A 14,865-nucleotide genomic window follows, 5' to 3' on the forward strand; every position below is an offset into this window, starting at 1 on the left:
TCACTATGACCTCAGCAAAGGCCTTTGCTAATACCCACCAACTGTGTCCAGACAGCCCAGGCCTGAGTCATCTCACTGCTGTGAGAACAGATGATGCAGTGCTGTCAAGTCTTTATTTTAAACATCTCTTCTGTCATTTCCCTTTTTTCAGCGAAGTGCCTCATGTGGGATATAAACTGCGATGCCTGCGGTGAAAACGTGTGTGTAACTGATATCTGATGTTCATTGCAGGATGCAGGACGGGAGTTGGAATCAACCGCTCCCCATTTCTGTGCTGCTAAAGGACCCGGCAGCAGGCAGGACTTTGGAGGGCGAGGGGGGGGTCTTTTCTGAGGTGTCTTCTGATGGGGAGCTTTACCTGGACTCAGTGACAGAGCTGGATTCTGGAGATGGAGACTTCCCAGATCTTACTGCCTTCTTGAGTGCAGAAGAGATCAATCGTAGCCTTGACCTGGCCCGGGAGGCCTTTGGTGAGGCGCAGGAATCAGAAGATCCAGACCCTTCTAGTCTTACACAACAGGAGCAGGCTCTCCAGTTTGTCCCTTCACTTCCAGTTCCCCCTCAAACTGCTGAAAACGTCAACATAAGCCCACACCTGCACCACCAGACCAAAGCCCCCTTACCAGACGATAGTGCAGTGGTTCCTGTTCGCTCCAGCCAGAACACCCCCCTTAACAAACCTTTACACTCGTCCAACGAGGCTCCGTCCTCTGGTGAGAAGGTTGTCCGCCACAAACCCGTCCAGCCGGTGTACAAGCAGGACAAACCCAGGCTGGTTCATGAAGGGCTGGAGCTGAATGAGCGCGCGTCTTCAGCTACAGAGTTCTGTAGCCGAGCTGCCACTTTCATCGAGGAGCTTTCCTCCATCTTCAAAGGTTCTGCTCACCTGGAGCAGCAGGTAGAGGAGGATTCGTCCTCTCCCGATAGTGGCTATCTGTCTCCAAGAAGCCGGCGGCCAGTCCCCCAGGGCTCAGCCTCTGCTCTCCCCCTGCCTCCTGGCCAGCGAGGGGCCATACAAAATAACCAACCAGAGATGGCCCCGCAATCAGGGGGCCCAGTGGAAGTGTCAGTATCTGACAGGCAACAGCACTCTGGAGCAACATCTGGACCACTGTCTCCTCCTCACTTCCTGCAGAAGCTGAAGAGTCAGGAAGTGGCAGAGGGGACCCCCATCCGTCTGGAATGCAGAGTGAGAGGAAACCCCATGCCGCTCGTCAGGTAGGATCCCCCCACTCTCATATATTACTCATATATTTCTCATATACTTAACAAACTCCTGATTGGTATCATAACAAGTAAGGATCAAACATTTGTTGATGATAACTACATGCTGCAGGAGCTGAAATTCAGAAAAATACGCTTCTAAAATGTATAAATCTGGAACATAAATTCATTCATTCATTCATTCATTTTCCGAACCGCTTATTCCAATTCAGGGTCGCGGGGAAGCTGGAGCCTATCCCAGCCGGCTTTGGGCGACAGGCAGGGTACACCCTGGACAGCTCGCCAGTCCATCGCAGGGCCACACAGAGAGACGAACAACCACACTCACGCTCACACTCACTCCTAGGGACTATTTAGAGTGACCAATTAACCTATCATGCATGTGTTTGGATGGTGGGAGGAAGCCGGAGTACCCGGAGAGAACCCACGCATACACCGGGAGAACATGCAAACTCCACACAGAAAGGCCACTGACCAAACCAGCCAAGGATTGAACCAGCAACCTTCTTGCTGTGAGGCCACAGTGCTAACCACTGTGCCACCGTGCAGCCCGGAACATAAATTGTCCGTAATATAACAACAAATAATAGGAACAAAAATCTGACAAAAGGAACAAAATGTTGTCAGATTAGCAGCTGTGTTGATGCTGGCACAAACTGACACTGTTGAAGTGGATTATTTGGGTGCTTAGCCCAGCAAAAAGAGCTGCTTTCAGCGTTAAAACCAACCAACTTTCACATTGGCCTTTTCAGAGGAACTTACATTTCCCTGCAAGTATGTGAAAAAAGTCACTTTCCCCTGAATAATTTGATCTCATAGGTGTTGAATAATTCAGGAGTGCACTGACCTGATCTTCACATCTCAGTGCCAGTGATGTTGAACAGAACAAGTGTCAGGATTCAGCCTCGCTGGCTGGGCTGTAACAGATAAGGAGAAGGAGGTGGGAAGGTGAGAGTTGGCCCTGTGTTGACAAGCGAGGCACCTGGTTTCCAGTTGGGGGAACTTCCACTCTGTGTAAGCACATTTGTCAGCTGGTACCCGAGCCGGTTGAAACAAGGAGGCTGGCTAATTCACGCCTGGATGAATGGTTATTTACTCCAAAAGAACAGCACTCCCTGCCACCTTCTACCTCTTGTTATTTGTACCAGTTCATCTGCAAACTAAAAATACACTCCTCTCTTGTTTCTGGATGTGTCAACCTCTCGGCTCAGTCACCGTGCTTTGCTCATGTCTCCTCCTGATGATCAGCTCTTCCAGCTTAACCTCAGTGATTCCTTTTAACCCATTTGTATCCCAGCTTATTCACTTTATTTAGCCTGAGAAGTTATACTGTTGTAATGTTGCAACTTATAATAATGAATTCAATTTTAAGAAGTTTTGAGCAGGCAATTGTTATTTTTTCATCTATATATTTTTTTTATTTTGGGGGGATCTTTGTATATTTAGAAAGTAAAAAACCAGGAGCTCAGGATGTGTGTCTCCCCACTAGGTTGTGAGGGGCCTCTTCTGAGGCTGTATAAATAGTCTTCAGGCCAGCAGGAGCCAGGCACAGGAATGCAGGCAATTCAATGACAAGGCGTTTTCAGTCACAGCTCCACATCTCCCCACACCTTCTTGGGGAATATGAAGGTAGCGTGTAGCATGTTTATCCACCGGGAAACAGGAGAGTCTGAGCTTCACAGCAACACATTGTATTATATAACAGTGAGAATGAATAGACAGATGTGAAGGGGAGATTTATAGATTTGCTCCACAGTTTCTTCACAAGCATCCCAGAGAGTTTATGCTGTTTTGTGGTTAAAGACATGGAAGGATCTGGAAGTGTGTGCAGATCGCTGAAGAAGGATTTGTTGATGAACTTTTCTGTTTTGAGCTTTCACACCCTGATACCCCGTCACTTCACCTGGTTGTCGACTTCCTGAAGACACTAGATGGCAGCAGATTGTTTATGCGCTTTCTGGAAGCAGCTTGTGAGTGTAAAAGATATCCATGTGACTTTTAAAGCCAAAGATGCTCCGCTAAAGCTTTCCTGCTGCAGTGTCTCATAAATGTCCAAGACAAAACAAACTAAACAGCAAAAAGAACATATGATATGTTCCAACACTTTTTAATTGAGCATCCTAAAAATAACCCTGCTTTTAGGCGGTGTATCCTAAATTCAGATGTCCATCCCTCGGTTTTAAGTTAATTTCCCATGGATAACGCCTTTGATGCCGTTGCCAGAGCCAGCAGGTGATGCACCTCCTCACTTCTTCAGACTTTAATGAGCTGCAGCTGAGCTGATGCCAGATTTTTGCACAGTCAGTGAAGGAGGCATTCCTGGTGGTTGGGTGCTAGGCGCGGTCTTCCGTGGTCAACCTCAATTTGTCTCAGCCAGAGTCTTATGGTGCTGAGCGCCTGGTATTCTTCAGCAAAAACCCTCATTCCCATCACACACAATGCTGAATGCAATGCTTCGTTTATAGTGATGCATTTCTCGTACTATGATGCATGCCAGTAAGAGCTTGATGGGAACCTGTGTATTTTTTTTTCACTCTGAAGTCATTTTGGCTCAGTTTAACTTCCTCAAGGTGTGGAATTTTAGTCAATATGGCAATAAGGAATTTGTTTAGGCAGTGCAAGGCCCTTTCTGTCTGTTTGTGCTTCTAAAACGAGCATTTCTAAACATAATTGTTTGTGTGAGGTCTCGCTGTACAGGACGCTGTAGATGCCTGACTACTTCAGAGTTCTGCAAATAGAGAGAGAAAATTTCCAACTGTGGCGTGCCATTTCTTGCATTTGTTTGATGCTCTTCCATGTCATTACGCTAACTGCCTCCTGTGCAAATAAAGCCTTTCAAAACTTAACTTGTTGTTGGTTGATGAAAAGGGCAGTTTTAGCCGAGAGCCGCCTTGACTTTTTGGTTTCAGTCAGAAAACACTAAACCACAGTGAGAGCAATCGGAAGATGAGGCCACAAAAAATTCTGCAGACATGGGCGTAAAAGTCCCATCTCAACTAGACATTAGGGCATTCCATAGATTGAGGAATTTGGAATCAAATATACATCACGATCCCTGTCGGAGTTAAGCATACTTCCCTGTTTGAGCTGACACGGATCAACAGACGCCAGGAACACCCCGTGAAAGGAAATCTACACAAACATCTCCAGGTGTTTATTTTGCTGAGTGAATTTTCACAGCTTAATCTCTGAAATTAATCAAGACATCTTTGTCTTTCTCTGTCTGCTTTCTGTGTATTATTACAGAATGATGATCTGATCTATATCAAACTTGGCAGGTCACAAAACATGTGAAGGCATTAACATTTAGCTGAGGTTGTCAGAGTTTCTACAACCAATATAGTGATCTTTCTATGAGACAGATCTTTTGACGTCCTGGTTGCCTTGGTCCTGCATCTCCTGGTACAGATGTCCTGCAGAGAGAAAAGAGTCAATCTGGTGCAGTAATCAAAGCTTGGATCACTTTCGGTTGTCCATTAATATCCTGGACGTACCAGTTATCAAGCCAGGAGGTAGTGTTCTGTGTCACTACACTTTCCACGGCATCCCAGTGGAAAGTTCATAGAATCAGGCAACCTGAAACTCTCCTCCGCTGTCTCAGATAATGCGAACACTGCTTTGCTGTTTTGGACAAGACTTTTGTAGACAGACTCGGCAGAGTCTAAGTCAGGTGCTTGGAGATGTGAACACCACGTCCACTGCTGAACAGAGGTGGCAATTCCTGGTACAGAAAGTAAAAGTCCTGCCATGTTTTTTAATCTACCTGTACATTTAGAACAGGTGTTTTCACCAACAGGCTTGTTTACCTGGTAAATAGACTCTGCTCATTAAATTCAGCTTGTTTGGTGACTGGTCAGAACAGCTGCTGGACAGGACTTTTACTTTCTGGACCAGGAATTGCCACCTCTACTGCTGAAAATGCAGCGCCTCTGACAGCTGGTTATCTTGAAGGCTCTTGGAGGCTAGCTGAGCTAAACTGAAAGTTTGCAGACACCTCTTGTCACAGTTTGAGAACTGCGGCATCCCTAAGCTAACAAAGTTAACTCTAAGCTAGCAAAGACACTCAGTGTTTTTTGCTAGCGGTAAAATGAGCTGACACCCACAAGCTACGCAAACACGTGTTAATTAACAAGCTAGTTAAGATAGCGGGCAAATGAGGTCTGAGCTGCGCTCTGCTGTAAACCGGTGGCTAGGGACAAAGCTAAATCTGATCATAGCCTGGAAGCATACTTGTTTTAGCACTTTGCTGGCTGGCATACCATCATGATACTTCCACTTGTGTGTTATCTATTAAAATTTTCTTTCATCCTCGTGGAGTAGCTCTTTTGTTCAAACTGTAGTTACCCAATATTAGAAATCCAAAGGACAGAAGTTGGCATAAAAGTAGATGTGGGCGAAGCTAATTAACCTATTCATAATGCTCATTTACTGTTTGTGGAAAAAGGCGAATCAACGCTAAGCCATGACTTTACGGGTTAATCAGTGTCGTCAGTTGAAAGCCAGTGTTTTCCATTGTCAAAGGACATGACACAATATGATAAATTTCTTTATCTAATGTACATTAGAATGTTTTCTGTTTTGCAAATCATGGTGTAAAGGGTTTACAAGCTATTGCAGGTTAACCAGTTGTCTTTCTTTATGCATTTTATGAAACAGACTTCATATGAGGTCATGCCAGGTGACCCACAGTTAACTCATGACATATCCAGACTGTAATGCTGAGTCTTTTGCCTGTTTCTGGAGGCCATAATTTTAAAGCCTCCCCTGTGGACTCATTTGATCTCTGCAGGAGAGGTGGGAAGGGCAAAGCAAAGGTATTTTTATACCTGCCTTCCTTAAAAATGTTGCAAACATGATGTCATTTCTTTTTTTAAGCTCCAAATAGTGAGAGCGCTTGGAGTGACTGTGAGGCTGCACATTAGCTTTAACTCACAGACACTTAAATATTGTTGAAACCTAACATTCCTTACAAATGAAAACTGCACGTAGGTGGGGCTAAAGTTATGCTGATCGGAGATTTTGCGACTTGATGTGAGATAGTCAGTTTGACGTATTACTTAGTTCTCACCATGCTGACAACTGAACTGCGTTCACAACATGTGTCTAAGGTGCGAGTACATTTGAGCTTGTTCACTTCATGCTGCCAGAGAGCTTCATAAGGCAGCCATAAATGGAAAAAGCAGCTTTCATGTAATCTGTATTGCCACCGAGTAGACTGTACACACACCTTTGCAAGCACTGCACATGACGCATGTGTACATGTCATTAAGATATCAGCTGTAAAGTACTCAGATGGATGCATGTCAGTGGTATTTTTCACCCATATGTTAAATGGTCATTGTGATGAATAGAGCTGCCCAGTCTGAGCTTCAGCAGTAGCAATAGTTTTCTCCTGGCCTGGAGACAGAGTGTGAAGTTTCACCCAACGAAGTGAGACATTTTCTGCTCAACTTGCAGCCCTGGTCTCTGGGTTCTGACCCTAACTGCTTATGACATGTAGTCCCAAAACTCATATAATCCTCTTATCCTGTTACACATACTTGTTTCCCTCATGCACACGGTCATCGTAGGTCCACATTACTGTGGTATGTTTTAATGTTTCTTGCTTTTAAATGTGAAAATGAAATTATATTACATTATATTTTTTAGAGTAAGAGATTGATATTTGGGGGAGCAAATGCAATAAGTCATTTGTAAGAATCTATTATAAATGGGCAGCCAAGACAGGCCACTACAGAACAACGGAATAAGCTGAGGAGGGGTTAGGTAAGAAATGAGACGAGGGAAATGAGATTCGAGGGTAGTTATGTAAGTGGATCAGTGATAGTTGAAGTGGTGGAATACCAGTTTTAATATGAAGCAAGTCTGTTGTGGACAAAGGCAGCAGTCATGCACGGCAGAAGATGGTAATCAGAGACAAGTTCAACTGGAGGATGGGTAGCGGAGCCTCCATCCATAAATTTGAACTCTTCTCTGAAGCTTCTCACACACTCTTGCTGTTAAATTCATCAAGGCTGCCATGGCCAGTGACACGTGACTGCTCTCTGACAATCAGCCATAATGGGATGTGAGAAACATGACAAGCCCAAACCAAACACAAACTACACACAAAATATGACAGAAAATGGGACTAATTAAAGGCAATCAGACCCAGACTGAAAAATTTTGACCTGGGAAAGTTCATTATCTAGACTTGGCCTAGCAAGCCTTCCCACATTAACCCTTTCATGCATATTGGCCACATACTGGACACCTATTTACAAGCTTTTTTCTTGAATATTCATTAATGAAGATGGTATTTTTGTAACTAAACCAGTTCATTGGATGTTAGTTTGTCATCCAATGCGTTTCCACTCACTGGAAACTAAATAAATATATGACATATTTGAACATGTAGAAAATGATACAGCTATATTTTATAGAAGAATTACATAATATAATTATGATAATATATTATTTAATAAATATTTCATAGAATATATTAAAATAAATTATAAATCATGATAAATTCTAAATATCACCAATAAACAAAAAAAGTATCATTGCAAATGTCGATAGAGGTAAAATTCTGTATTTAAAAAATATTGCATTGTGTTTTATTAATTCATGCATCAAAAGGGTTAAGTAATTCTGCACATAAACAACTATATAAAAAGATATATTAGTAAAACACTGTCTGTGAATATCTCACCTGTTTTTGAACGCTTGTAGAGTCACTGGGTCTGTGGAGTCTGCACCGCAGCTGGACTGTGAACAGTAAGCACTGGCTTGCATTCTTCTGTTCACCTGTTAAATGACTTTCTTCTTTTCATCATGCTTGATAAGGCCTGGCCATTACATTGAGCTTACAGTAATCTGCCTTTTGATGAGATATTTCAGGCTGTTGTTTTTCCTGGATGTCGGATTCCTGTGTTGCTGCCAAAGAGCTGTGTTTGAAGTTGAGCTGGACTCATCTATGTATCTGACAATGTTGAAGCAGTGGACTTTAGTTTTTGTGTCTCGACTGTTACTGCCTGTATATAAATACCAGTTGTTCCTTAAAACAGTTAGATAAAAAAAAAAAATCCAAGTCTGCAGAAGGATACTTGTTTTAACGATCAGACGGGATGTCAAATGGGACTCATAAAAACAAGCTCAAGCCTTCCTTCCCATGTACATGTGACAGCATAACAGCTGTGTGAATGTTAAACTGCCTTGCATGGAGGCAAGTCGTGCCTCTCCATTTCTCTTTTGTCCATGACTTGTGTAAAATATCCCTGCCGTTTAGCGCTGAGGCTCACGACACCGTGGGGAGCAGCAGCAGTTTCAGTTAGGGGGGGGTCTTTAGGTTTGGGTTTTGTAGAAAGAGAAGAGAGAAAGATGTCGAGGTCATGTGTGTCTGATCAGCACTCAGATCCACAACCATAGATTCAGAGGAAAGAGGGGAGGTCACAGAGTTCAAACCCTGACAGCAGCAATGTCAGCTTGTTGCAACAAATGCCGTTTATCTCCTCAAGTAGCTGCGTTTTGTTCTTTTGGTGAGAAACCTACTGTACTTTCTCTTGTTTTTTTCAGATTTCAGCAGCAGGATCACTGTCTGTTCAGCTCTGAGTAATGCTTCCAGTTTGTGAGGTATACAACTGTAGCTCCAGTCTGAAAGTCTCAGTCTGGTTTAGGATGTAAACAAGAACTGAGAACATACAAATATTTGGGGGTATTTGGTGGTGCATTTCAAATGGGTGGGCCAAATGTTTAAGATGTGTCAGGGTATAACCGTGAATGTGACCACAGGTGAGATTGAGCTCTTTGCATGAACTAAATCTAACTGTTATTCCCAGAAAGCCATGCTACATACTTACAACCAGCCTGACGCAGGCTGCTGTGTGGTTTCTCTTCAGCTGGCATTACTCATCGATGGTTGTGGTTATCCAGGAATCTGAACTGATAAAAAAGCTGCTGACATTTAGGATTCAAAAGAAGAACTCCTGTAGGTATAAAAAGACACAAACACATATAACCTCAACAAAATGAATCTGTTGGCCTGCATCTTTTTTTCTTGTTGGTGGAGGCTTCATGCAGCTCTGTAAATATGTGTACTTATTCATTTTACATAGCTGATATGTTTCATTTTAGGCTCTTCTGGACGTTCCTTTTGTTGGTTTTCAAGCTGGATTTATTTGACAGCTCAGAGGACATATTGTCCACGCAGTGTGACATCATTGGAGGACGCAGCCTCTGTTTCTGTTAGTATCATTTCGTCTCTTTGGAGCAAAAACAGAAGTTGCCATGACAACACGCCCACACTTTTGGTCACGTCAACTGACCCTTACAGGACCTTTTCAAACAGAGAGATGCTGTGTATTAGTTGGATTCTGATCAACATGCATGTTTGGTTATTTGTAGTGGGACTGAGAAGCTGATTCGTCTCTGTGTGTGTTTGTACTGTGGATATCAAGTTTATAGACCACTGAAAGTTTGGCTTAACTCAGACAATAATGCATTTTTCTGGAAACATGGAAACATGCTCACCACATCTGATGCTGCTGCTCTAACGGATGGCTGCAAACTCACCAAATGAGTGAACTTCCCTATATAGATTAATGATATGGTGCTGTATTGGATATAGATCTGGTGAATGTAGAGTTCACTGGAGTACTGTTAACTCATCATCATGGTGGAGATGATGTGAGCTTTGTGACATGGTGCATCATCCTGCTGGAAGTTTCCATCAGAAGATGCTACACTTTGCTCAGAAAGGGATGGACATGGTCAGCAGCAGGACTCAGGTAGGCTGTGCTGGTTAAACCATGTCATGTTGGTACTAAGGGGACCAAAGTGGGCCAAAAAAATTTCAATCCCCACACCATTGGCCTGAACTGGTGATACAAGGCAAGATGGGTCCATGTTTACCTCCCCCAAGGAGGTTATGTTTTTACTGGCGTTTATCTGTTCGTGTTCAAGATAACTCAAAAAGTTATGGACGGATTTTCATAAAATGTTCAGGACTTGTTGGAAATGTGAAAAAGAAGAACTGATATAATTTTGGTGGTGATCTGGATCACCGTTTAGATCCAGGAGTTTTAAAAAGGATTCTTCTTTGTGAGATGTGGCAATTTTCTACATTTGTGCACGTAACTCCAATGAAAATGGTCAAAGCACTTAGGGAAAAAAATACAGGACAAGCTTCCAACAGGCTGTAAAATACATCAGACTGATCCAGGTATAGGAATAATTCCGGATGCTATGATCCAGAATATGAAAAAATAGGGGGCCTTTGTAATTTACATCATAGGAAGAGAATAAATAATTACAATATGGGGAGAACTGTGGCCCTTGGCGTTGGTTTGCTCTCTCTGAGTGCTTTTCTAGTTACTTGTTGTTTCCATCAATCCACTGTTACACCCAAATCTGTAGCCTCAGTTTCCTGTTCTTAGCTGACATGATGGGCACCCGGTGTGGTCTTCTGCTGCTGTAGACCATCTGCTTCAAGGTTGGACGTGTTGGGTGTTCAGAGATGATGTTTGCATACCTTGGTTGGAACCAGCGCTTATTTGTTGCCTATTCCACAGTAACTGCCTCTGTCTATTATCCTGGTTTGAGCTTATGAAGTGGCCAGTACGTATAAAGTACTGGTCCAGTTTGGAAGTGTATTTAACAACATTTCTTCCAGTAAAAACTTTCAGATGGATAAATTTAAAATAATTGTGTAGAACTTGTAAGGGACTGAAAACATTTAGTCAGGACTTAAAGTCTAAACAAAGTTTGTGTTTATGTGCGTTGAATGTTAGTGCAGAGCATTCCTATAATGTTATTTTGTGGACTTACAGGGTTTCTGAAAGTTTCTACGAGCGCCATCTTTTCTGGCAGAGATCAGAAAAACAAAACAAGTGGGTGAAAATACTCCACTGTCAGTTATTTGGGAATTAAAGGGAACATGCAGGAACTACAAAAACCTCTTCTCTTATTAGTTCAGCTTTTACAGTCAGAAAAAGGAACTTTTCCTGTTCGTTTCCATGGCAACATGCCAGCGTCTGCAATCAGGATCGGAAGCTGTTAGATGTGATCATTTATCTTTATGCAATTGAATATCCTGAGACACAGAGAGCAGACCTCCTCAGTAATGAGCAGTAAAAATATAACCCCACCTGCCATGTCCCAGAGGAAGGCTGTCAGGCACGCCACCAACAACGACCAAAATATCCCCAGTTCTGCCTGTGGTAAAGCTTGAATGGTGAGGAGCCCCCGCAGAGAGTAAAACACACCACACCCTTTCATTCTGCTGCAGACTGTGCATCAGCCATCAACCATGTGGCTCTAAACAAACCACAATTAATGATTTATGCGCCTGACTTCTATGAATTTTATAGCCATTATAGCCTTACTTTCTGTTCATGCATGCGACATACACACACTTCTCACAGCAGCCACAGCCATCTGTCTCGTTCTTGCCAGGTGCTACCAACACAAAATGGTCTATTTAGATCCTGACTTATGCAAGCTATTTTTGGTTGGGCTAAACAAAACTTTTCAAGTGGCCTACTTACTTCTGGCATGTAGGATTTATCAAATTTGGACCTGTATACTTAATGTTTTGTGTCTTTTGGTCTCACAGTTGTATGTTCTGGGGAACTGTCATCTTTTATTAATGTAATATCCCTCTTCCTGCTGTTACAGATCAGTGCGCTGATCCAGGTTTCCATGGCGACAGGGTTGACTGGCTTGAACCCAGGCCTCTCTGTGGTGCTTTTGATGGTCAGCAGACTGTAGCCAGGACAGAAAAAGCTAGATTTGTTTTATTCTGATGGAGACAGATGCATCAAATTCATATCTAAACCCTAAATGTGTCATGTTAGAGAGGAAGTTTACCTGCTTTTCAAGCTTTAGGTTTTGAGTTGAAGTGACTTGTATGAGTGAGATTTATCCTCGCTGTGAGGAAGAAGAAAACATGCAGACATTTCCACCAACCACTGGAATTATATGAATGAGTTCAGCGCAGACGGCTGTGAAACACTTTTTGTCTTTTAAATGAGTCTTAAATGTGTTTTTTTTTTTCTACACTTCTGTCTTGTGTGGAATTTGGCAGCTCTGGGTTGTTCCCTCCCTCCCAGCCCTCTGCTCAGTCTGAGAATTGTGTATATGTCTGTATGACCGTGTGGCTCAGAGTGGCTGTCCTGGTGTGAGTTGTCGGTGGCTCAGTGTGTGTCACACTGCCAGGGGGAGACACTTCATGTGCAACCTCAGATCAAGGCAATTGTCAGGGACTTTATCTAACTGGAAAGTAAGACACACCGCAGCTCAGGTAAGTCATAAGTGACCATTTTGGTGTGCGATGCTGGGAAATCACGTTTATGTGATTCATTTGGTGTAGGCCTTCTGAAACACTTTTTTCTTATTTTATTGGAGGAAAAATGTAAAGTTTCTGTAATTGTCTTTGAATAAATTAACATATTACTGATTTTCCTGCTAATAAGTTGTGTATATAGTAAGTGTAAACCTGTTTTTCGTCTCTTACTGATGTAAATACATTTGTTTCTCAGCTCTGCACATATTTTCTGTCTTTTTCTGATATACATTTATGCAAACGACCCATTTAAAAGAATTCATTCACACACTTACAACATGAAAGTACTCATGTATTCCTTCTCACCTCAGTATGTTTTTCATGTTTTACATTATTGCTCATGATGACTCATTGTAAACCATTTGGCACCGTGACACCGAGGTCTGCTTTCTCTCAGTGTGTCAGTGGACAATGCCCATTGATGGACTTGGCTAAAATTCCTTTAGTGGCTTCCAGTCAGCGCTTCGACAGTCAGCTGCAGCTGTCTGTTGTCCAGGTCATTCTTCTCAACTCTGACCCATCATCCTGTGCCCCCCTTTGACCAAGCTCCATCATCACAGACCCTGTGCTTCCTCATCCAAGCAGAATCCTGCGTTTGTCATCTTTAATTGAGGCATCTGTTTGGACATGTACTTCATACATTTAGCAGAAAATTTAAACTGAACTCAGTGTTTTCTTTTACTCTTCATCAGGGATCCCACAACTTTGGTCCTTTAGGTCCACTGTCCTGAAGACTTTTGATGTTTCCCTCGAGTTGAATCGATCTGAAAAAGTCTTAAACAGTCTGCTATTGACTCATTCATTTGAGTCAGATGTGTTGCAGCAGGGGAACAATGAGAGTCTGCAGGACAGTGGGGCCTTGAGGACCAGGGTTGGGGATCCCTGCTATAGAGGACAGTTTTCAAGCATTTAGAGCATGTTAACTATTTGACATATGTGGGAAATATATAGATATCTGCTGCATTCATTCCTGGTTTCGGCATTCGTGGGAAAGAGGAAACCCGATATGCTTCCAGGCTTGCGTTAGCATAAATTAGGAGATAATAAAGCCAACATTGCTTGTTATAGGGTTTGAGCGGTTTCAGTCGACTTCTATTGTAGTTTGTAATTAGGGATAAAGACAGCCTCGTTGCCGCTCTCGTTGTCCAGTTGAACCTCGGCTGAATTTTGTGGTCCGCAGGCTTGAAACTCAACACTGAGAGCCAACTTGGAAGGAAAGAGAAAGACAAACATGTTTCAGGGAGACGTCTACGCATGCCTCATACCTCATATTGATTGTTGAATGTCTTGTGGGTGGATTGCTTGAAAGCTGGTCACTCCCACATCATGTCACGGTCATTATTGTAATTTAAACCGCCTTCCTCCACCCCCCCTCCCCCTCTTCCCTCTCCTTTCTGGCCTCCACTCATTTGGGTTTGTGGTGAAACGGAGCTTTGCTTCATAAAATTTTCCATCAACAGCAGCAAATAACAACAGGGTCAGATGAGGAGAGTGCAGCCCTACACACGCACTGTGGAGGCCAGGGCAACAGGCTTCGGTTTGGCCTGTCCCTGTGGAACGCTCTCCTTTTCTGGACTAGGTTAGCACGGAGAGCACACATTACTATCTGAGGCTTCATCTGGCCTCAATTGTCTTAACTGAGCAGAGCATAATTGCTTTCTAACATGCTATTATTGTTCAGAGAGCTGCTGAAAGGCTGTTTGATGGTGATGGTGGGATGTTTATTCACCTTCTTGGCTGGGTGGTGGATGAATGTGGAGGTGAGGCGTCACTGATGAAGCATATTAACTTACAGCTACTTTGTATGCATATTTTGAATAGTTGTGTTTTATAATGGTATTGTGTTAGAAGGAAATGGGTGGTAAAGCAACTCCCTGCCAAGAAATTTCTACCTCTAGTCCCTTTTCTCACAACGCTGAGTGAGTGCTGCGCTAACACACCCAGCTTGCCCTCAAAAATGAGTCCATTGATGGTTCAGTTCCTCTTTCTGCCTTGATTCTGCAACGAATCTGACTCAACAAAGTCTCGATTCCCTTATTGGAGAAAGGACACCATGCTGTTTGGGTCTATTATCATGTTCAGCACATTCCACAGAAACAGAGAAGGGGATTAAATAAACATTACCGTCTGTCTCTAAATGAGTTTACGCGGTAATTATGCTTAATGGTAGATCATTAAAGGTGATTAATTCGTTTTTTTTTTATTGTTGTGCTTGTTGGGATAGTTTGTGCTCTGTAATTTATGCTCAGTCAGCCCTCACAGGAGCTGATGAGTCGTGTGTCTTGCTTTGTGTTTGGTGTGATCATGAGCCACAAAAGATT

General features: G+C 42.9%; 1 protein-coding gene across 5 annotated transcripts in view; it reads left to right on the forward strand.

The window, feature by feature from the left end:
- palld (palladin, cytoskeletal associated protein) overlaps positions 1-14,865 on the forward strand; it is a 62,254-nt gene that overhangs the window by 1,279 nt on the left and 46,110 nt on the right. For all 5 annotated transcript variants that reach the window (XM_079245090.1, XM_079245094.1, XM_079245092.1 and 2 more), the window contains exon 2: positions 232-1,218. In XM_079245090.1, the coding sequence (XP_079101216.1) occupies positions 233-1,218 (986 nt within the window). In that variant the 5' untranslated portion in view covers position 232. The remainder of the gene's footprint in view (positions 1-231; positions 1,219-14,865) is intronic.

This window comes from Telmatherina bonti (genome assembly GCF_933228915.1).
Source record: "Telmatherina bonti genome assembly, chromosome: 8".
Taxonomy (NCBI): domain Eukaryota; kingdom Metazoa; phylum Chordata; class Actinopteri; order Atheriniformes; family Telmatherinidae; genus Telmatherina; species Telmatherina bonti.